This window comes from Hirundo rustica, chromosome 4, assembly GCF_015227805.2.
Source record: "Hirundo rustica isolate bHirRus1 chromosome 4, bHirRus1.pri.v3, whole genome shotgun sequence".
Taxonomy (NCBI): Eukaryota; Metazoa; Chordata; class Aves; order Passeriformes; family Hirundinidae; genus Hirundo; species Hirundo rustica.
The window spans coordinates 76,146,250-76,166,924 of NC_053453.1; the positions used below are offsets into that span (position 1 = coordinate 76,146,250).

The window sequence follows — 20,675 nt, forward strand, 5'->3', positions numbered from 1 at the left end:
GTGTACTTGAGATGCCCTGAGGCCATGGCAAGTTCCTGGGGCATTTAGATCGAAGGTCATACCTCAGCGCTGGGCAGACGACACCAGGGACTTGCTCAGGGGGAGCTGTAGTTAAACAAGACCTTTGCACAAGTCTGTGGCAGCATTAAACATGTTGGCTCTTCTAGTTACCTGGGTGGTGAGGTGGTTACCCCCTCCCCGTTGCTGAATCTCTTTGGTCTCTAAGCCCCAGGAGTCACTCACTGGTGCTTTCCTTCCCTCACAGGTATTTCAGGGAAAGGACCAGGAGCCTCTGGGAACACCGATGCTCCTGGCAGTCCTGCTGGTGCCTTTGCTCGTATGTCAGACTCGATACCGCCCCTCCCACCCCCACAGCATCCTGTAGGTGAGGAGGATGAGGATGACTGGGACTCATAGATGGGATCCACTCAGTTATTAGTGTGAAACTGTTGCTGTCTGAAAAATTTCCATGAAGTTGAAAGAATCAGGTCCTTACTGCCTTCACTTCGGTAAAAGTGGGAAGTGTCATCAATTAAGAGTGTGTAAAAGGAGAGTCCAGCTCTCCAGCCTTATAGCCCAGCACCACCAGCCACAGGCTGGAGGGCACCAGCTGCCAGAAGCAGGTGCTCCCCTCCCTGAAGGCAGAGCTTGTGCAGACCATGGGATTTGGACCTACTTGAAGGGCAGGTGATGCACAATGGAAGTTTCTCAGAGGCAGCTGTTTCTTTCGCTGTGGGGCTAATTAACATACATGGAGTGGGTAACAGCTCTGTGCTGTATGTACTTCCTTGTGAAGAGCCTGGAGAGGTAGCATCCAGCTACTAAACCTGGAAAAGAAGCAAGCAAAGCTCCTGGGATGAGACTTGCTCAGGATGACAGAGGTAGGTGGGAACAGCTCAGGGATTATGTGGCTGGCCCTGGTGTTATTGCTGCTCTCCAGCACTGACCCATAACCCTGGAAAGAACCCCAGGAAAGTTAAATTTAAAAACTGACTTTGAATTCAGAAGCTTAGGGTTAAAAAGAGCAGCGCAATCCTGTGCTTAAGCGTGATCAAAGGAGAAATGCTGTATTGCAGCCATATCTTTATTCCCCTTGAAAGAATGAACTACTTTAAGCTATTGACTGCTTGAAGCAAGGCAGAAAGAGAGCGAGAAGAAATGTTACCCACAGCTGCTCCATTACCACTTTATGTTATTTCAGCATGACATATATTAGAGGCCTGCTAGTTTACAATTCCTGTGAAAAGCTCAATGATGACATTGGTCAGTCAGGTCTCCTACACTTGGTGGTTGATGGAAAAAAACCGTATGTGTTCAGTCAAAATAAGTACTCCCCATACTTAAGTGTACTTAAATAATACTCACCATACTTGAGTGTTTTTATTGAAAGTATTTAATCAATTTAAATAAAACCTTAACAGCTGCAAACAAATAAGTGCCTGCTGCTATTCTCTTCACTTGCCTCAGACCTACAACCAGTTTCCCTCCTGGCTGTGGTGCTGAAGGCTGCCTCACCATCATAGCACTCAGATAACTGAACAGCAAACATCCACAAAGGAGGCAGTAGACAGAGATTTTACAAAGTTCATGGAACAGAAAAGCAGCCACTTGTGTCACTTTACCTAGTCTTCAGAGGTGTAAGTCACAATGATGAATACCATCTGTTCTCTGGTTCGCATCACAATGCATCCAACCTGTCTCGATGGAACTGGGAACACACAAAACCAGGCAGTTTGTCTGTGACCTTACTCTAAAGGCAAAGCTTGAAAAAGGTCCAGATGAGAACAATGGGGAACAGTGTTGGTAGCAGGGCATAAGATAGATGAGTTCTGACCTTTCTTAACTCAGCAAATGCTGATCCAAAGGCAGGTTTCACCTGGGTCCTCTCCCTGATCCACTGGGGCAGTTTATTAAAGATGGCAGGGCGTGCATACCTGTGGTCCAGGAGCAGGACACTTGCAAAGTCCTTCTGATGACGAATGGCTCTGCCTGTACAGAGGATAAAAACAAAGAATGGTCCAGTCAATTGTTCTCAGACAAGGAAGATCACATTCCCGTCATCTGTGATGCATACTTTTTCCTACCCTCTTCCTTCAGTGTATTTTGTATCCCCTAGCCTGTCCAAGGAAGGATGAATTACCTATTGACTGGTTTACTGCCTTCATGCACAGGTTTTCAATCAGCACTCTGCTCGGTGCCTGGTCAGCAGCTCTGTGCTGGAAAGAAGAAATACACAAGTCTGAGCACAAGGCAGATGTAAATCAAACTGGGGAGTCTTAAAGACAAAGTGAGGTAAATACTTCTACCCCTGCAGATGAGCAGATGGCCAGGCAGAGTAAGGTGGAACAGAAGAAAGGCTGCAGTCAGAAAACTGTGTTGAACATTCACAAAGAGCCAACCCAAAGTCCCCTTGAAGGCAGAAATCTTGTCATCAGGAACAGCACCTCCAGTGAGCAATGAGAAGGGACAAGTGATCCTGGCAAGCAGCTTCTACCACCCTGCTACCCCCCCCTGGGTTCCTGCTACCCCCTCTGGATTGAAGGGTCCTTGCTTCCCTTGGAACTCAAGAGTTGCCAGCAAGTCCTGGTGGCATTTCCCTCCACTGAAACCTCCTCCCTGTGTTTAGGGCCCTGTTCAGGAGCAGCCTGGAGAAGGCTGTGTTCTCAGTACCACACCATCTGGAAGATGAGGGCAAGCTCAAAGAAAATAAAACCTCTGAAGGCAGCTCGGGACTCACATGCTGAGAAGTTAGTACTATAAAGCAGAATTGAAAGAGACACAGGTGCAAGTGGCTCTCACCCTTGTTTTGTCAAGCCAAGTCATTTTTTCCTGGAGTTCTGGAGATCTAATGTTGGGGTAAGGCATTCCCACCATAATCACACATCTGCAAGGGAGGACTGTGTTACTCTTAATGTCTCATTCTAAAGCACTTTGCCAATAGACTGATAAATTAGAGGTCACTACACCACTGAAAGACATCCAGCCTTGCAAACCAAAGGCAGCAATAAAGCGCAGCAGTCTGACAAGCATGTGCTGAGCAGAGCTGCAGAGGGATTCAGGGTGCCAGAACCAGGGAATATCTAGCACAGCAAGCCTAACTGCAGTATTCACAAGAAGACCCGCCTGAACAGGCAGGTTTTACACCACCCAGCAGACCCTCCTGTTGCTTTTAAGCATCAGCTAAGTCACATGTTCCCCAGAATTTTCTATCTACGCAAGTATTGATGTGCCCATTGTGCTTGGAGTCCTACACCACAAGCCAGAGCTGGCTTCCCAAGGAGCAGTCACCTTACCTTCCCAGGTCATCGGAGAAATTTATCCCTTCACTCATTTTGCCTCCAACTACAGAAAGCAGCAGGGCCCCTGTCATCTGTCCTCCTGTCTGGCTGCAGCGCTGCAGGAGAGGGACCAGCAACTTAAACCAGAGCAGGAAGATTTCTGGGCGTCAGAAACACTCCCACATCTAGGCTAGAGCCCTCTTTCCTTGTTAAAAGTGCCCTTCTTTGCAGCATTCCCATACCTCCTGGGCTGCCACACTCCCACCAGCCTGCCTGCTCAGCTTACCTTTATGCACTTGGCATATTCCACCAGCACCTGCTCCACCTGGTTGGCTTTCTTAGGCTCCTGAAAGATCTGTCAGGCACAGTTCAGTTATAGCAATAGGAAGCAAACCGTTTAAAGAAAGCAAATCATTTTACCCCCATGCCATTAAACAGCATATGGAACTGTGGTCATGAAAGGGAAAATTGCCTGAGAAACTAACTTTACCAGTACCTTCCCTCCACCCTGAAGATGCACTACAGTTCTTTTCAGCTGGGCTCTGAAGGGAGCAGCAGCTGCTTCTGCCTCTCCAACATTCCCTTGCAGCTTTGGCAGACTTGTTCAATACTGCAAGAAGTTAAAACAAGAGGTGAGAGGCAGAAAAGCACTGTGCCTCTTGCACCTATGAGTCAAGACTCTCTGGGACAGGAGACTCTAGAGCTGTGAGATCTTGGAGGACAGGGACAGGACCAGTCAGTTTGAATCATCAATTAATTTTAATTCCAAGCAATGTCTCCCCTTGCCCAGTGAATAAATTAGCTTTTCGTGCAAAGCACAAATAAAATAATATTTCTTTATGTTATTCTAGCACACCTAATTAGTTACTGAAAACCTCGGCAGTTAATTAAACTGTATTTTTATGGGTGCTGTACCTTGGCCTAAAACACAAGTAGTTTTCCTAGTAAACAAGAGGTCCAACATCTATCTTCTCTGTAACAGTAAAGAACCTACAAAGTGTTTTCCTTTGGTTAGCAACAAATTTTACCAGTCAAAATCAGTCTTTCAGTAGAAAAATAACTGGCAATTACAAATATAAGCCAAAATTAACTTACTGAAAAGTAGCTATTTTAGCCTCTGATTTAAATTAACTTTCCCTGTGTAATTTATATAATAATCTCAGTGTGATCTCACCACAGTAACCTCAGGAAAGCCTTCAACCGTCCCCTGCTAAGATTTGATCCTGTGTGTGGGCAGTTGAAAGTCACACTTGCTGAACTTATACCCAATTGCCTTGCTAATGCATATCCAATTTGCTGGAGCCTGCAAAGGCCAAACAAGAACACATCAGAGTTGAGATTTGGAACAAATTGTGTGTGGCCCAAAGCCTTGGAGGAACCAGGCAGAGCATTGGGACCCTGACAGGACACACCTGAAAGGCACTCAGAGTGGTAACTCTACAAACATAGAGAAAATGAAGCACAGTGCTTCCATCCGAAGTCCTACAGGCTGCCCCATGTGCCAGAATGCCAAGAATCACCAAGACTGTGAAGTATCTGCGGCTGTGGTAAGTTGTTTAGCTTCTGGTAAACAGAAGTCACAGCCAGGGCATATGTAATTTTTCTTTCCCATGGCACACAATCCAAGATCCCTACACCACAACCTGAACTACCTGACTTCCAATACCCAGCTTTCAAATGCCTGTGAGAGTCATTGCAAAGGTTTTACATTTGCAGTGATGTCCCTCTTTAATGTTTCTCATTGCTCCTTCAACAGGAGTCACCGCTGCTAGTCTTGCAGTTCTCATCTCTACTTGTGGCAGATAGCAAAATGCCACTTGTCTTAAGAACTACAGTGTTGTCTCACTCTGCCTAGCCCCTGGCTGTGTTGGTCTGTGCTCAAGAGACACACAGAGGAGCCTTGGAGAAACAAATTTCCTGTAGGAGCTCAACCTGAACATCTCCCACAGCCACAAGAGAACAGGCCTGCTGGCTATGGAAAGCAAAGACTGTCTGCCCCCATGGCCACTACACTGACTGCGCAATTCAAGAATGTATAGCTGCAATCAATCTCATTTAGATCGCAGCTCAGTGCTCAGCCACCCGGGAAGTGTCATTTATTCGTTACTGGAGGGATTAGCTGGATAAACATCCATTCTGCTCTGCTGTGCAGACTATGGGAACAACTTGGAGAGAGGCCTGGAATGCATATGGAATTGTTTGGGTTTTGACACCTCTGTGGAAAATACCAACTGCCCTGGCTGCACAGTCACCTTCTTCTTGGCTGCGAGGCGGGAGAGCAGCCCTGTCTTCTCCCAGTGTCCATACACCTGCTTCTCATATTCGTAGGAAGGGAAGAAGCACACCACGCCTCCCGGGATCACATTGCACAGGTTGCAAAGGACTCGACCTGTCTCATCCATCTGCAAGAGAGGTAAGAGTATATTGCAGCTGACAGGAGCCACAGCTAATGCTGCTCCAGCTCTCTCTGTTCAATCACAGGATCACACCCTCCTTATGCCTTAGGGGAGGAAAAAATGCGGGACATATGCCAGGTCTGTGAGAACTCCCATGGGGAGCTGAGCATCACTGAAAAACTCTTCACTGCTTGGCCTTCTTCCCTAGCCCAGGCTTTCTGTTATGGCTGTGGAGCTGTGGTCATTCAGGAAAAGAGGGTTTGCCTCAGTGGATGGAAGCTGTCCCAATAGAACAGATGTTGAGAGCTGGTTAGCACATCTGGTTGAGATTGAGCAGACCTTGTGTCTGGCCTTGGGTGCTTACTGGCCTGCCACAGGAAGAAGGAAGAAGTGCCAAAACACGTGCAGCTGCTCCTGTGGTTTGGGATTTTCCTTGCCAAGGCTTTTGCTCAGCCCATCTCTTAAACAGAGGGTGTACCCTGCTCTGAAATATCACCATGTGAAGCAAAAAAGAGATGCCAAGGACACGAACAAAGGACAAACTGACCATCTGAGGCAGGTCTCTGGTCTGGTAAGTGAACTCCAGCTGCTGGTTGGAAGGACCGCTGCAGAGGATGATGGGTAAAATATTTTCTGGAGGAATCACATGTCCTGGAGACAAAAACAAGCAGTGAGTCAACATCATTGCTGCTGGCACAAACCCCATGAGCTGAAGAACTTTAACTGCATTCAAGTGACAGAGGCAGATGTTTACCTGGCTAATCCAAAGTGCCTAAGTCACTCAGCTGCTCCAAGTTCCATCCCCCCAGCCCCTGGGAAGAAGGCATGGCGCTCTGCCTGCCAATACCAGTCAAGACAACAGGGGAAGCTTGGAGTGAAAGGGAACTCACACCCCTTTGCTGCCCTCATTTTTAGAAGAGATGCCATGTTGCTTTGAGGGCTGACAGAAGGCAAAAAATGGCAAACTGCACCCCTTGCAGCTGCTGAGCCCTCCCTGCCAGCCCTGCACACTCACCACAGGAGAACTCCACGATACGGACAGGGTCCACGCCAGCACAGTACAGCAGCTCCTCTCGGAAATCAGCCACCTAAGATCCACAAAACGAAGACCAGTAAAGCACCAGTGTCCCAAAAAACCTCAACGCTGGCAGCACCAGCACAAGGGCAGCCCCAGCCCGGCCCACCAGAGGAGCGGTAGCGCCCTCTGCCCGCAGACGGCGGCACTGACTTTCCGCAAAGACCCCTGTAGCGTGGTCCCTGTGGGATCCCTGGCCCTGCAAAGCGACGGGTGGTATCACAAGGTCTTCCAACTGCTCCCCGTGCTAGTTTTAACCTACCAAGAGCTCAGCCTGGCTGCTCTCATTCCACCCCGGCTTGCACATAGCACCACTGACCTCCTGAGACCCCAGCATCCTCATTCCCTCACCGGCTGCATGGTGCCTCCGGCAATGATGACAGCACGACATTCTTCCACAACCTTGGCAAAGTGGACAGCTGGATTCAGCAAGAGGAATTTGAGGCTGCTCTGACCAACTGTGCCTGGGAAAAGGAGAGAAAAGCATTCAGGAGCTAACTGTGACATGTACTCGGGGATATGAGAGATTTTCCTTCTTGACCTGGGCACTTTGGCAGGTCCCCACCTCTCAAAGTAAGGACTTGCTGTTCAACACTGAGAGACAGCAGCAGGTAATGCCAGCCTGGAAGTTACCTTCTGCTGGAGCTGTACAACAGGCACAGTAAATTGCAGGACAAAAATTGACATCCAAAGTGGGTGCAGACCTCTGCAAACCCTGGCCCCAATGCCCTTGGTTAAAAATTCCCTTGGGGTTATAAGCATCCTCAGACAGACCAAGCCTGCCAGCCTACATCACAGATGGCACAAACATTGCTGCAGGTTCCCCACAGACTCTTATATCTCCTCCCTCAGTGCCAGTGAAGCATCCTGCTTGTGACCGACTCCTGCCACCTCTCCCCAGCTCACCCTTTCCAGTACCTTGCCTGTTCAGAATCACTCTGCCATCTTGGTTTGCATTTGTGAGGGCCGAGAGAAATCCTTCAATCTGCATCAGTGGAGAGGCAGTTCGGAGCTGGTCGTGCTCAGCCTCCAGGGGAGGGCTCAGTGGGGTACCTGCTGGCCCAAAAAGGAAAGGAGAGGCAGGCAACTTTGGCCACACTTCTAAAGACAAGGGCTAAGCACAAAACATGCTCAACAGGAACACAATACCCGGCCTACATATGCATGCAGGGGACAAAGACCCATTAAAAGGGAAAACCCAAGTTCTGTCTCATTGCTACATAAAAAGAAGAAAGATGTGGTTTTTGTGGATGGCACCACTAAGCAGAGCTACTAGACACAGTAGCTCAGGTCCCAGAGCCAGAAGGTCACAGAAGTGCAAAGCTTGAGTGCATGTGGTGTGAACATGGAATTACATTATTTAGTTTGAAAGGGACCTCACTAATCCATGCACAGTTGCCTAGGTCAGCTAGTGAGACCTGTTAACACCCATACAGGACACCTTCTTCAGTCTCTCATTCTGCAAATCTTTCCTTCTGCAAAGAGATGCAGGTTCCACATCCTAACTCTTCCCACAGATGCACAAGCAGAAGATGCCTGAACTCACCCTCCTTATCAGATCCCTGCTGAAGGGTTAGGAGGAAGTTCTGCAAACCAGCCAGCTTCTGGTTCTCCTTGTTGGTCTTCACAGCTGAGGCAGGGCCCCCATATCGCTCCACAAACCCAAAAAGCTGCCAAACAGAAGCCAGAAAGACTAAGATTGCCAACAGCAGGAATCAGAGAAGATAAAGGCAGGTTTGCTGGCCTGCCACAAATTAAGTTTCTTAGCAGGTGTTCACAAACCAGCCTAATCAGAATGTATCAGCTCCTATTACCTCCTTCCACCTGCTGAATCAAAAGCAAAACAAGTCTCTGACGTCTGTTCTTCCAGTGCAATGCAGCCTACAGGCTGGCAGATTTGAGGCCAAGCAGCACAGAACTGGAATACCCTGGTAAACCCCATTGTATGTTTCTTTTCTGGAAAAGTAAAGGTAATCTGCCCATATGGTTCTTTTTATAGGAACTATTTTGTCTGATGAACAGGGTGGAGAAGACAAGCTGCCACCCAGCTGCTGCATCTTCCATCTCAAACTCCAGGTGTGAAACATCATTGGAACACTACTGACCATGAAACCACAGGGCAAGTACCTTCCTGCTGATGAGGCTCTTCTCACAGTACCGCTGAACCTGTTGGAAAAAGACAGAAAAAATGAACTGGCATTCAGCACCCCTTCTCCCATCCTGCTGTCCTTGATCCCTGTCCAGCAAGGCTGTCACTTGCTGTACCTTTGAGGAGAGGAGCATAGCTCTTCATGGGTGCTACCAGCCAGACAACAGTTTATTAATAGCATTCCAGAGTGGAAACACAGTGTTAAGGTGCTGTGTGTGGAGGTTCAAGGGGGTAGTTGGGTTACTGTAGTAGTAAAATTTCTGCATCCACAGCCCTTAACAGTGTAGCTTTGCCTACAGACAGCTAGAAAGCAGGTTCTGCCATGTGGGCTTTGGCTTTACTTCCAGCTCTTATACACACTCCAGATAATCTCAAATCACCGCCACCTGTGCCCTAACAGACAACTTTTGCATTACCTTGAAGAGGTTGATATTGTCAGTCTGGCTCTGAAATAGAAAGTCATTGATGGATTTTAGTACTGTCCCTGAAAGAAAAGAGGAAAAAGGGGAAAAGAAGTTATTATCTCCTGCTGGGCCTGTACCCTTAACTGCCTACACCCTTGTATGTCCCTGACTGATAGCTCCATACCCTAGGAGTTCACTTCAGTCTCACCTGTTTGGGAAACTGCCTGACATCCAGGATTCTGGTTCACATTACCTGTAAAGCAAGAAACCAGTTCAAGGAACGCTTGAATCTATCTCAGAATTAAGCAGGAAACTAAACACTGAGCTTGATAGGTACAGTGCACAAAACACCCAAGAAGTAACTACACATCTGCAAAACGTAGCTATACAGACAAAACATCAGCTCCCACTCAGTTTTAATTTGCCCTGTAGAGTAGCCCTACACTGTAGAACAAGTGTGCCGCTGCATCCTAAGGAACGCCACCTACATTCCTTCTGTGGCAGGAAGCAGCAGGTAGGGTGGGTGATCAGAAATTCTCACACACTATGTAGTCATCGTGCTGCAAAAACAAAGGGAAGAGACTGCAACACATCCCTCACCCCTCTTCAGTGAAGCAGCAGGGAGCTGGGAAGCACAGAGGCTGGCAGGCAACTGGGAGGAGGGGAAAAACTTAAGGACACCAACATGCCCAGAGCCCAACATCCAGAACAGGATTAATTGCTGCCACTCACTGCATTTTATGTCCTAGTGTTTAACACCCACCTCACATCACACTTTTGCAGCCCCTGCCCCAAAGGGCTGCTTTTCCTCTGGCATGGAGGAAGTTCTATACAAACTTAGGACATGCCCTGCTCAAGACACACTAAGGCCTAGCAAATAGATCATTGGAGAAAAGGAGCCTTGCAAATTCCTGTGGACTTAAAATCAAAGCAAAATAATATTTTCTCACAAAGGAAAAGCACCACTCAAAAAAGATTCACTCTGCAGATGGATGCTGACACACATAGGGGCCTTGCTACCTGATGACCTAGAGATTTATTTCACGCAGTTCTTGTGCTAGAGTGTTATATATCTGTTATGTATCTGCTGTATTCCTCACTTAGCATCTTATATCATCCCCACTCCAAGTGGATCTAAAAACCACACAGAAAGAGATGGAAACTGCCTATACCAACGTACAATGTCATTTGCTGCTCCTCAGCTAGTGAAACCAAGAAGGGTTCAAGCAGACATCAGTCAACTTCCCCATGTACAAACCAGCCTGAGAAATAGAACTACTGGCATCTAAACCTATAAATGAACAACATTTCCCTGCAGTCTCTGCAGAGGAAGAAGGGGGACAGTGTCCTGAGGAAGCACTAACTAGCTCAGAGTTTATCAGTATCCGTGGAGACAAAAGAGGTTTGCTTACCTCCCAGCATGGCCACAAACTGCTGCAGTAAATACAGGATCTGCTTAATGTACATCAAGTTCTTTGCCTTCAAACGTTTCCTATGAAAAATAAGACACGTTTAGGCCCTAAAACCTCTCCACGAACTAACCAAAGCAGCTGAGCTGCAGAAACAAGTACATGAACTCTTCTTAATTTTGGAGAGACAGGAACTAAGATTTCTTCCCAAGTTCACTCTCCCTGTTTGTGACAGGGCAGTCCTTCAGGATATCCAGGGTCATCCCAAAGCACTTACCCGTGCTTCCCTCACTGTTCCTACCATTGCACTTCTCCTTGCATATTAATTATAGTTGGTTTATTACAATGGCAGTGATGCCTCAAGACCCTGTTGCAATAATGCTCTGAAAATTCAGAGTTATTAGCATTGAACACAACAATCAGACACTGCAGGGATGGCAAGATGCAGAGCCAAAACCCACATACAGATTCCTCTTTCTCAGAGCTTCCTGCTTCTACCATAATGCCAGTCAGCACATGAAAGACTAAGGGAGAAATGTGAAAGACTGAGTATTTTGAAACTGTATCACAAAGTAGAAGTGATTAGAGTGAGATGTTGAGAAAGGAACTGAGTGTATAAGGGGAAAACAGAATCCTCAGGGTATCCCCTTCTCACTGCTAAATACCAGCCCCAGGAGTCTGACTTAGATGGATTCTAGACAGGGATAATGAAGCAAGTGTCTTTTCATCTGCAGTACTCTTAATGCAGTAACTTTCCACTGGGGAAAAGCAAGAAAGACCCTGCTGCCATGAGGCAAGTCAAGGCATTCACAGACCTCACCTCTGCTGAGCTGTTTTCCCCCAAGATCCTCACCTGTATCGCTCCATGTACTGTGACAGCTGGGAGTGGGCACAGCACAGCTACACAAACACAAAGCAGAAGCTGTTGTTATAAAAGAGAGAAGAAAGGGCGCTGCTGGAAGCAGACCTCCCCCCTCCATTAGCAGGCCAGGCTGTGACTCACCTGAGAGCCACTGATCTCGGCACTATGGATACAGGTGATGGTGTCTATGAGGTTGTGGGCCTCGTCAATGATCACAACCTGGTCCTTCAGCTTGATCCCGGCAGCGTTTCTGGTAGGCTCATGCAAAAGCATCTGATAGGGCAGCACCACCAGCTACAGGAGAAGCACACACTGCCCTGATTCCAGCTCTCATCCTTACAAACTTAAAGCATTCTACAACCACTGATTAACAGCCGGGATCAGAAGGCCTTGCAGAATTCAGACAAGTGACTCTTATTATGGGAAAGGTAGGAACAAAACCAGGAGCACATGCATGAGAGGGGCACTGGATGTAAGATGAAGAGAAATTATTATGCTACAACTGCCTATGCACCCCGATTACCTTCCAAATCTCCTTTGGAGCACTGAAAGCATGCCTTCAAAGAGAACCCAGAAAGGAAGAAGAGTGATGTAAGAGCTAAGAGTACACCTGTGCGTCAGTATTGCCTCACATTTGCTGAACTGTTAAAGTATTTCAAAATGCTGAGACATACAGCATTCTTATGAACTTCTGATGGGAATTCTCATTTTCCTTTGCTTTCTGAGCAGAACTACAGCTGACAGAAACACAGCCTGTTTACAGGTTCCTCCAATCTAAGTAACAGTACTAGAGGGAGCAGGCCATCAGTTCATTCTTTCAGTGCCTGGCATTAATGCCACTAAAACTGTTACGCCTTACCTGAGCAGCAGGGATAGCGAATCGGCTCCCATAATATGGGCAGGCTTTGGTCTCCCTTCCCAAGGACACCAATTGCTCAATATCCTGCACTTCCACTAGAATTTCATCACGGAGAAATTGCATTTGCTCATAGGAATAAAATGGGCACACGGTGTGACTCACACATCTCTTCTTCCCCTCGTTCTCCTCATTGCTCTTCTTTTCTAACAGCAGAAATCAAAAGAAAGCTATGAGCAACACACACAACAGCCTAGAACAACCACTTTGCATAACCTCATGGACTTCAAAGCAAGCTTTGTCCTGTGTATTCCTGACCTATCACTTAGTTAAAAATTATTCAGCAGTAACATTTCCATCTCCACGGTGGACACTACTCTTGCCAGTTAGATTTCAGCATGTGACATCTTCCAACATTTCTAGTATCTGAGTATTTCTAGTTTCTGAGTTAACAAACACAAGTATCTTTCCATGCAGAAGTCCTGACCAGCTTAAGGCACTCATAAAATTCCTCCTGATCTCAGCATAGCCAGAAGATCAGGAAAAGCACAAAGGATTCCTCTTCCTCCAACCTGTCATTTCCAAGCTCCTACCACTCTTGCTAGAACTGACTGGCAGTGCCCGCTGTCTCCACATTCTGATGACACCTTTATCTAGAATTGCTTCCCCAGGCTGGGAGCATTCCTACCATGTTTGTTCTTTTGCATCTCCATGCAGCGGTCATTAATGAGCTGGAGAGCACCCAAGCGTCGCACCTCCTCGTTCACGCACAGACTCTGGCACATGCAAAGAGGAAGAGGAAGGGAGTCAATTCACAGCTGAGTGCCCCCATGAGCACCCTCTGCTGTAAAACAAAGATTTGCTTTAAGGCAATCTCAGGTCAGATTCCAAAAAGGAAAAGCCTGTCAGTCAGACAGTGTACATACTAACTGGTACAAACATGCTCAAAACTCACAGAAACTTAAGGGGAAAAAAAAAAAAAAAAAAAAAGAGGGCTCACTGCTACACAATAACTTCTAAAAAATGCTGCCAGAAATACCAAGAGGAGCACCTTCTCAGTGACTCAGATATCTGTAATACTCCATATTAGAAGAGGTAAAAGCATATTCTTGCATTTACATCAAAGAGTAAATGACCAAAACAGAGTTCATAGAAAAATGTACATCACACAGATCTGTGTTGCGACCTATGGCTGCTTTAGTTTTCAACAGAAGACTCAGCCAGTCCCCAAGGTGAATTCTGTGGCACCAGATCCACACAGCTCCTGGCAATACGTTCTGGGTCCCTTGAGAACACCAGCACGTACCTGCCTGGATCCCAAGGCAACCAGACGCGTATCTTTGCCAAAAGGACTTTTCTGCACCTCGCGCACAAACTGGGACAGCTGGGAGTGAGTACGGCTGCAGTAGTAGATCTGCAATGAGGACGAACAAAGGGAAGAACAAAGGGAAGAACAAAGGAAAGCCAATCCCTAACTATGACCAATCCTGTAAGGAGGCAGCCAAGCACTTCAACAAGGTTCACCATGCTCAAGCCTTCAAAAGCACAAGGGCAGGCACATGTTTAAGTTTTTGTTTTCTCCTCTGAATTTGTGTTTGTTTCCATTTAATTTTCCAAGGTCTCTATAAAACAGGGACTCACAAGAGGAGAGTAATAAAATACCATTTATTGCTATATGCTTTTACAGCAAGCCACAGCAAAAACTAAGCAGTGATAGCACAGCAAGCTGCTTAGGCAGGCAGTGTAGTCCAGAAGGAGATGAGCACAGCATAGAACTAGCTGTCTTAATCAACAAACCTGGCAGGTTTTGGATGTCAGTTCCTAAATCCTTCTGTACTGTCTGTTGGAAAAGTGCAAGCCATAATTCTGCTCAGTCCTATTCTATGAAGTGGCACTATTTAATTTCCTCATCTCACCTTAGTGACATGCTCCTCTTCCAAATCATCATCTTCTTCCAGCCTAAGAAAAGAGAAAGCTCAGATTTCTTTCAGCAGGCCACTGACAGTAAGAACCAATTTATGCTCCACCACAAGAGTGAGGTCTCAAGAGAGATGATTAAGTCATCTCAAAATGAGCCTCAGAACTTTTCTCAGGAGGTAAAAGAAAAACTAGCATTTTAAGAACAGTGCAAGTGTGCATAACCAAGTCAATCCTTTCTCTTTAATAGAAAAATCTCTCCTGAACTATGCCTTTTTTCCAAGTTCAAGATTTTTCTTATTCTTTCCATTCAGCAGTCCCTAAGTCTCAGGCATAAGCTAATCAGTGCTATACTATTCTTTGGTGAGCTTATTATTTATTTATTTATGTAAAGCTTTCCCATTAGAAGCAATTTACCACCCTCCAGGTATTGCATAAAGAAAGGCTTCAGGAAAGCATTCAGCTACCATAGAGCTCCTCAAAGGCAACAGCAGTTCAATGTTTGATAAACTAACTGCATGTAAAAAAAAGTAGTTAAGTGTTCTTCAATTTTTGAGGTAGAAGGATCTGTCTAGACACTAATTAGTAAATTTGTATTTAAATGTGCTTGACTTTTTGTGTTGAAGTACAGCTTCTGGCTTTCTGCATAAAGCAAGTGCAGGAGAGAGAAAAGTGTGCATGGAGCTTTCATGCCAAAGCTCGGTTTTCGGAAATGTGAACATCCCTGCTTTTAGTATATCAAAAGATGCCAGTGCTAATCTGCAGAACTGACAGCTTCCTCTGGTGTCCTGAGTTCCATTCTGCTTTTCTAATGCAAGGAGATTGATCTCAAGTCATTCACTCAGCATCCAGAGGCACTCTGGCAAGCCGGGCATGGGTAAAGGCAGGACACTGCCACACATTTTAAGATGCACTTTCTCAGAAAGCACTTCAAGTCACTCTGTTCAGTCTAACAAAAGTTTAAAAAAAAAACAAACAAAACTAAAATTCTCCTAAACAACCACTTAAATAAAACCCTAGAACAACCATCACCTTACACTGTTTGAAAAGGTGAATAACGCTTTTAAATAAAATCTGGACAACTTCTTTTATCAGGACAAGACAAAAATTAGACAGAAAATGTTTCCTTTGCATGGAATTCCCTCAGTCCCTTGTCTTTACCCAGATACCACTTTCTTTTCGTCATCACTCTCATATTCAGCAAGAATCAGCTCCTCCTCGTTGTGATCCAGCTGGTCTAGAGCACCCTCTCCAGCTCCCTGTGAAAGAGCCTCCTTGCTGAGCTGAAGAAGGCGTTTTGCCTCATCCTCCTCGCATCTCTGGAAGGAACACAAAGGCACAGTATTTCCCATATAAAAAGAGAGTAGCACAGGGGTTGTTTTATGGCATGGACAGGTCAGAAGACAGCACAGTCCCTCACAGAAGGCTGAAACTGTTCCGCCGCACAGAAGGCGGCTGTTACCAACAACCAAAGACTTTTTCTCAAGGCAGTCATGAAGGGGAAACATAAACGACCTTCTCTGCAAAAGGCCTGCTGAACTAATAGACCCTCAATGAAATGTTTATGTAATCCAGTATTATTAGTTGCTTAAAGTGGCCCATAAAAGATGTGTGCCTGAGAGAAAACGGTGTAAATAAACCTGAACAGACAAACATGTAAGGACGTAATCAAACACTGTGCACATTTAACTCAAAGCTAGAATCAGTTCAGCATCTGGTTTAGAACAAGATTTCTCTTGCTGTTTTTTCTCCAGTTGTGTGACAGCTACTCTAACGCAAGTCTACCTCTCTACAAAAATTCAATTAAACAGTTGAAGAACAGTTTTCTGATTAACTTTTGTGTCACAACAAAGAAAAGTTCATTTTTTCCATCTCAAAACAGTATCTTCCAACATCAATGAGCATTTTATTACCATGGCATCATACAGAAAATGTAGTTAGTAAGCACTACAGAACAGATGAATCAGTTGCTTTTCCAGATTTCCATAGTATTTCTCTTATCTGCTTTCTTGCTTTTCATCACGTTTCTCATTTCACATGCTCTTCATCCTCTTTTAAGAGGCAAGTTCTTTGTTCCATTTTATTTTTATTTGTCATTCTTTACTATTTCTGTCATATCCTTTTGACAGGAGTTGACCAAAACATTACACAGTATTTGAGATGGAGCACACTAGAAATTAAGAGCCTGGCAGCCTAATAAATCTGTATGTTTGGGGACCTGAACTGAGTATTTCTGGGAAGTTGGACTCATATAACCAAAAAGCATCAAGAGCACTGACGCCAGTTCATGCATCTAAATGAGAGGAAATACATTATCTGTGAACTTTAATACCATTTTTATTCCAGAAGTACAGACTGTTCATATGAGCTCATAAAACAGAGATCTTTCAAAAAAAAAAAAAAAAAAAAAAAAAAGCCTCTGAGTATTAAAGCCTTTAAAAGAAAAGCAGAGGGCCAGAAGGCAATCAGAACCCACATCATTTCTGCCCACACACAGAAACTGTCACAGGAAACAATCGATGCACAAATTGTTTTTCGCATCTGTACTTTCAAAAGAAAATCTAACAAATAATTTCAGATGACCAATTTCAGAAATCTTATACAAAGAGGTGGGTCAGAAAAGTCAGTGTGAAGTCACACAAAAGCAAGTACGAACAACACTGAAGGTAACCAAAACCAGAAAGTTCTGATCTCTGTGGAATAACTCACCTTCCTCTTTGCTGCATATTTTAAATGCACATCATGCCGAATTTTCTCGAGATGATCTTTTTGCTTTTTCCTTCTGATCTGCTCTTCCTACAAAAAACAGAAAGTGCAGGCAGGATGAAGTGGATTTAGTCCTCAACCCTTGGTATCACTTCCTTACGCTCTGGGCATTGGAAAAAAACTAACAGAAACAAAATTGCCAGTACAGGGTACGGTTCTCCCTGAGTTCTTGCCTACTGAGTGTTACTCTGCTCAAAGCAATATTGTTTCCTGTCTTGAGCAACCTGCAGGTAAAGACAGCTACCACCAAATTTGCCTCACGTGTTTTCCACTCATCATCCAGGATACAGGAGCAGTTTGCCCAGAGAGGTGGTGCAGTTCCCTTGCCGGGAAATGCAAAAAAGCCGCCTGGACACTGGGTACCGCACTCTAGGGACTCTGCTCGAGCAGAGAGGCTGTTCTAGGCGACCACCAGGGGTTCCTTCCAGCCTCAGCCATTCTGTGACTATGTGATATCAGCCCTCCCGATCCTTTCCTCGTCATCACACCCATCCTCTACACACGAGCGCTTCTCCACCTTCAGCCTGTCCACCATGTCCCGCTCCTCTTTCTTCTGCACGAAGGCGGTGACCCAGTCCGGCTGCCCGGCCGTGTCCGCGCTGCCCGGCCGTGCCTGCTGCGGGGTCAGCCCGTCCTGCCCGTCGGCCCCGAGCGCCAGCAGCCGCGCCTCCTCCTGCCGCCGCTTCTCCTCCCAGTCCCGGAGCCACGACAGGGCCCCGCAGATGAGGCTCAGCGACTTTCCCTGTCACGGAGAACCAACAAGGTGAGGAGCGCTGCCGCCACCGCCGCGGCTCCCCTCGGCCACAGCTGCGGCTCGGCCCCGCCGCCTCACCGTGCCCGTGGGGCTCTCGAAGATGCCAACCCGGCCGGCCTCCAGCGCGCCGTACAGCGCCTCCATGAACTGCTCCTGGATGCGGTAGGGAGTGTAAGGGAACGGGAACCGGCCCGGCGCACGGCCCGCCGCCGCCCCGCTCTCCATCCCGCCCCGCTTCGAACCGGCCGCCAGGGCCGCCCCCGCCCCTTCCCCTTCCCGTGAGGCGCCGGAAGCGCGCCGCGCCCTGCCCGCACCGACCCCCCCTTCCCCGGCTCTCAAACCCGGCCGGCCGCTCGCCCCTCCCATCGCAGCAGGCACAGAAAATTGGATTACACATGGAAAACAAACAAACAAACTTTTATTTGGGATGGAAACGCACAGTGCGTAATAAAACATTGCAATATAGAAGAGGTTTATGTAATGCGCAGTCCTTAAATGCCGAACAGTATATGTTAATACTCCGGAAACAACAGCGACCTAGAGATGAGTGGCATAAAAAAGAACGGGACAAGTCCAATCAGCAGTGAGAACTCACCATATGCTGGTTCAGACTAGGACATCTGGGGATAAATCCTTTCTTTTTGGGGTTAAATAATATAAGGCCACTTTTTTGTCCGTGTTTTGTTGATGTCCCAAGTTGGAAGGAGTTTCAAATCGGCATCAACAAATCTGGGAGAAGCTACAGACTGCCTTTCAACTGGAAATGCTTCTGCATCCAGGTTTTCTGGGAACAGCCATTAGAGTTTTGTGTTACCTACCTATCATGAGGTAGGAATTCTTTGTCCCATATAAGATTTTGAAAATAGAAAGAAAACACAAATAGATTGAAGTTCAGCTCCAAAGCCTCACTCTGAAAAGACCTGGAAATGCCTTGTCAAACATTGTGTAAACTTACTATGTTCGTGAAAAATAAGGGAAGGTAATAGAAAGAAGAGTTCCTAACACTGCTACAGCATCTAACAGGCCAAAGTTTTGAGTCAGAACCAATCTGGAACACTTCATTTTGATCTTCACCTTAGCTGTATTTTACAACCCCAATTCTCCCAGTTATTATTCTAGCATATATTCACAGTCCCCACTTACCCTGAAGTGGTGCTCATTCCTCAGGTTCTCGGCACCCTTCCTAAACCCCCAGCACTCGACTCTTGGGACTAACTCCCTGTTTCCAGATCTCCTGCAGGTTTTTGTGTCTCTGGGGTTAAGCACCCAGCCCTAACACCAGATATACCATGTCTCCAGTCAGTCTCTTCCCACTGTGGTTCTCACCATGCATTCAGGTACCCCCAAAAACTACTTCATATTCCTGCTCTGAAAATCCACTCCAGGCTTATGGCAGAAGTGAGCAGGAGGTGAGGATTCTTCTACGCCCCAGACATTTATAAGGTTTCATGGCAATGTGGATTTTCAAATGCAGTTTAAGTGTTGAGCCTTTCCAGAAGGTTTTCCCACACTCAACACATTTATAGGGCTTGGTTCCCACGTGGATCCTCAGGTGGGCACCGAGGGTTGAGCTGTGCCGGAACATTTTCCCACACTCCTCACACTTGTAAGGTCTCTCGCCACGGTGGATCCTCAGGTGCACACTGAGACCTGAACTCCGGTGGAAGCTGTCCCAGCACTCCACGCAGATGTAGGGCTGCTCCTTGGTGTGCAGGCTCTGATGCTTGGCCAGAGTGGAGCGGTCGCTGCACCTTCAGCCACACTCGATGCACTGGAAGGGGCTGGGCAGGAAGCCGCTGTGGCACGCAGGCAAGGCCATTCCTCCATGGATCCGGCAGTGTGTGGTGAGCGCTGAGCTCTGGCTGAAGTCCTTCCCGCATACGGGGCACTTGTAGGGCCTCTCACCCATGTGTGTTCGCATGTGGGTCACCAGCGAGGAGCTCTGACAGAAGGTCTTCCCACGCTCAGTACACTCATAGGGTTTCTCTCCTGTGTGAATCCTCTGATGCCGAATGATGGCTGAGCTGTCCCAGAAACACTTCCCACACTCCTGGCACTTGTGGGGCTTCTCTCCAGTGTGGACCCTCCGATGTATTATCAGGGAGAAGTGGTCACTGAAGCTTTTCTCACATCGCGGGCAATTGAAGGGTTTCTCACCCTTATGGCTTCGCTGGTGGATGATGAGATGTGAGTTCTGGCTGAAGCTCTTCCCACATTCGTTGCACAGATTGCGTCTCTCTCCCGTGTGAGTGCGCTGGTGCCTGATCACGTTAGACCTCTGGCTGAAGGTCTTCTCACAGTCGCTGCACTGGTAGGGCTTCTCTCCTGTGTGGATCCGCTGGTGTTTGATCAAATCTGAGTTGCGGGCGAAATTCTTCCCACATTCAGAGCAGCTGAAGGGTTTCTCTTTCAGGTGGATTCTCTGGTGCTGGGTCAGGTATGAACTTTGGCTGAAGCTCTTCCCACACTTGGGACACTTGTAGGTTTTCTCCCCCACATGCTGAATCCAAATGGGACCGTTCCGACACATGGGCAGGTCTGACTCGTCCCCAGCAAAGACAGCCTTGCTGATGTGAGCTTTACCACTGTTCTTGCACTCCCGGACTTCCCTCCCATAATGAGGCACCATTCCCCGTCTCTTTGGAAAACCTGTCTCCGTCCCACTTTCCTGTCCTTGATCACCCTCCTGGAGGGAATCTCCTGTGAGCTTTCCAGAGGGGAACAGATGGAGTTCAGCTCTCAATGAACTTTCCTGATGAAGTTCCTGATGAAGGCTGCCCTTCTGCATGTCACCCATGGTCCTGCTGGA

At 46.9% G+C, this 20,675-nt stretch overlaps 2 protein-coding genes and 1 pseudogene across 6 annotated transcripts in view; 1 reads left to right on the forward strand and 2 right to left on the reverse strand.

Annotated features, from left to right (window-relative positions):
• WASHC1 (WASH complex subunit 1) overlaps window positions 1-1,435 on the forward strand; it is a 39,470-nt gene extending 38,035 nt beyond the window's left edge. For all 3 annotated transcript variants that reach the window (XM_040061919.2, XM_058420265.1, XM_040061917.2), the window contains one exon: window positions 266-1,435. In XM_040061919.2, the coding sequence (XP_039917853.1) occupies window positions 266-417 (152 nt within the window). In that variant the 3' untranslated portion in view covers window positions 418-1,435. The remainder of the gene's footprint in view (window positions 1-265) is intronic.
• On the reverse strand, window positions 1,376-18,112 carry DDX11 (DEAD/H-box helicase 11). 3 transcript variants are annotated; one of them, XM_040061916.1, is made up of 26 exons: window positions 17,945-18,112; window positions 17,630-17,854; window positions 17,056-17,142; window positions 15,508-15,665; window positions 14,346-14,388; window positions 13,736-13,843; window positions 13,118-13,205; window positions 12,595-12,635; window positions 11,715-11,867; window positions 11,565-11,611; window positions 10,715-10,794; window positions 9,511-9,555; window positions 9,315-9,382; window positions 8,877-8,915; window positions 8,296-8,419; window positions 7,668-7,805; window positions 7,101-7,213; window positions 6,690-6,762; window positions 6,222-6,325; window positions 5,531-5,680; window positions 3,565-3,633; window positions 3,294-3,394; window positions 2,800-2,884; window positions 2,141-2,216; window positions 1,835-1,989; window positions 1,376-1,708 (listed from the first exon to the last, which is right to left on the reverse strand). In XM_040061916.1, the coding sequence occupies exons 1-26, from the start codon at window positions 18,089-18,091 to the stop codon at window positions 1,679-1,681; spliced, it is 2,547 nt and encodes an 848-aa protein (XP_039917850.1). In that variant the 5' UTR covers window positions 18,092-18,112; the 3' UTR covers window positions 1,376-1,678. The 3 variants fall into 3 exon arrangements, with proteins under 3 accessions (XP_039917850.1, XP_039917849.1, XP_039917848.1); XM_040061915.1 differs by having other exon boundaries at window positions 7,668-7,802; window positions 12,433-12,635; XM_040061914.1 differs by having other exon boundaries at window positions 12,433-12,635.
• A 1,141-nt stretch (window positions 18,113-19,253) lies between these two features.
• LOC120752110 (zinc finger protein OZF-like) lies at window positions 19,254-20,495 on the reverse strand (annotated as a pseudogene).
• Between the last annotated feature and the right edge of the window lie 180 nt (window positions 20,496-20,675).

Bases quoted from the DNA above. Each gene is read 5' to 3' on its own strand.
- DDX11 (XM_040061914.1), bottom strand. From the start codon at position 18,091: ATGGAGAGCGGGGCGGCGGCGGGCCGTGCGCCGGGCCGGTTCCCGTTC. The intron at 9,383-9,510 runs GTGAGACTGAAG...CTTTTCTTTCAG, and splicing joins TCAGGCAGTTTCCCAAACAG to GGACAGTACTAAAATCCATC. The intron at 6,326-6,689 runs GTGAGTGTGCAG...TTTTGTCTCCAG, and splicing joins TATCGTGGAGTTCTCCTGTG to GACATGTGATTCCTCCAGAA.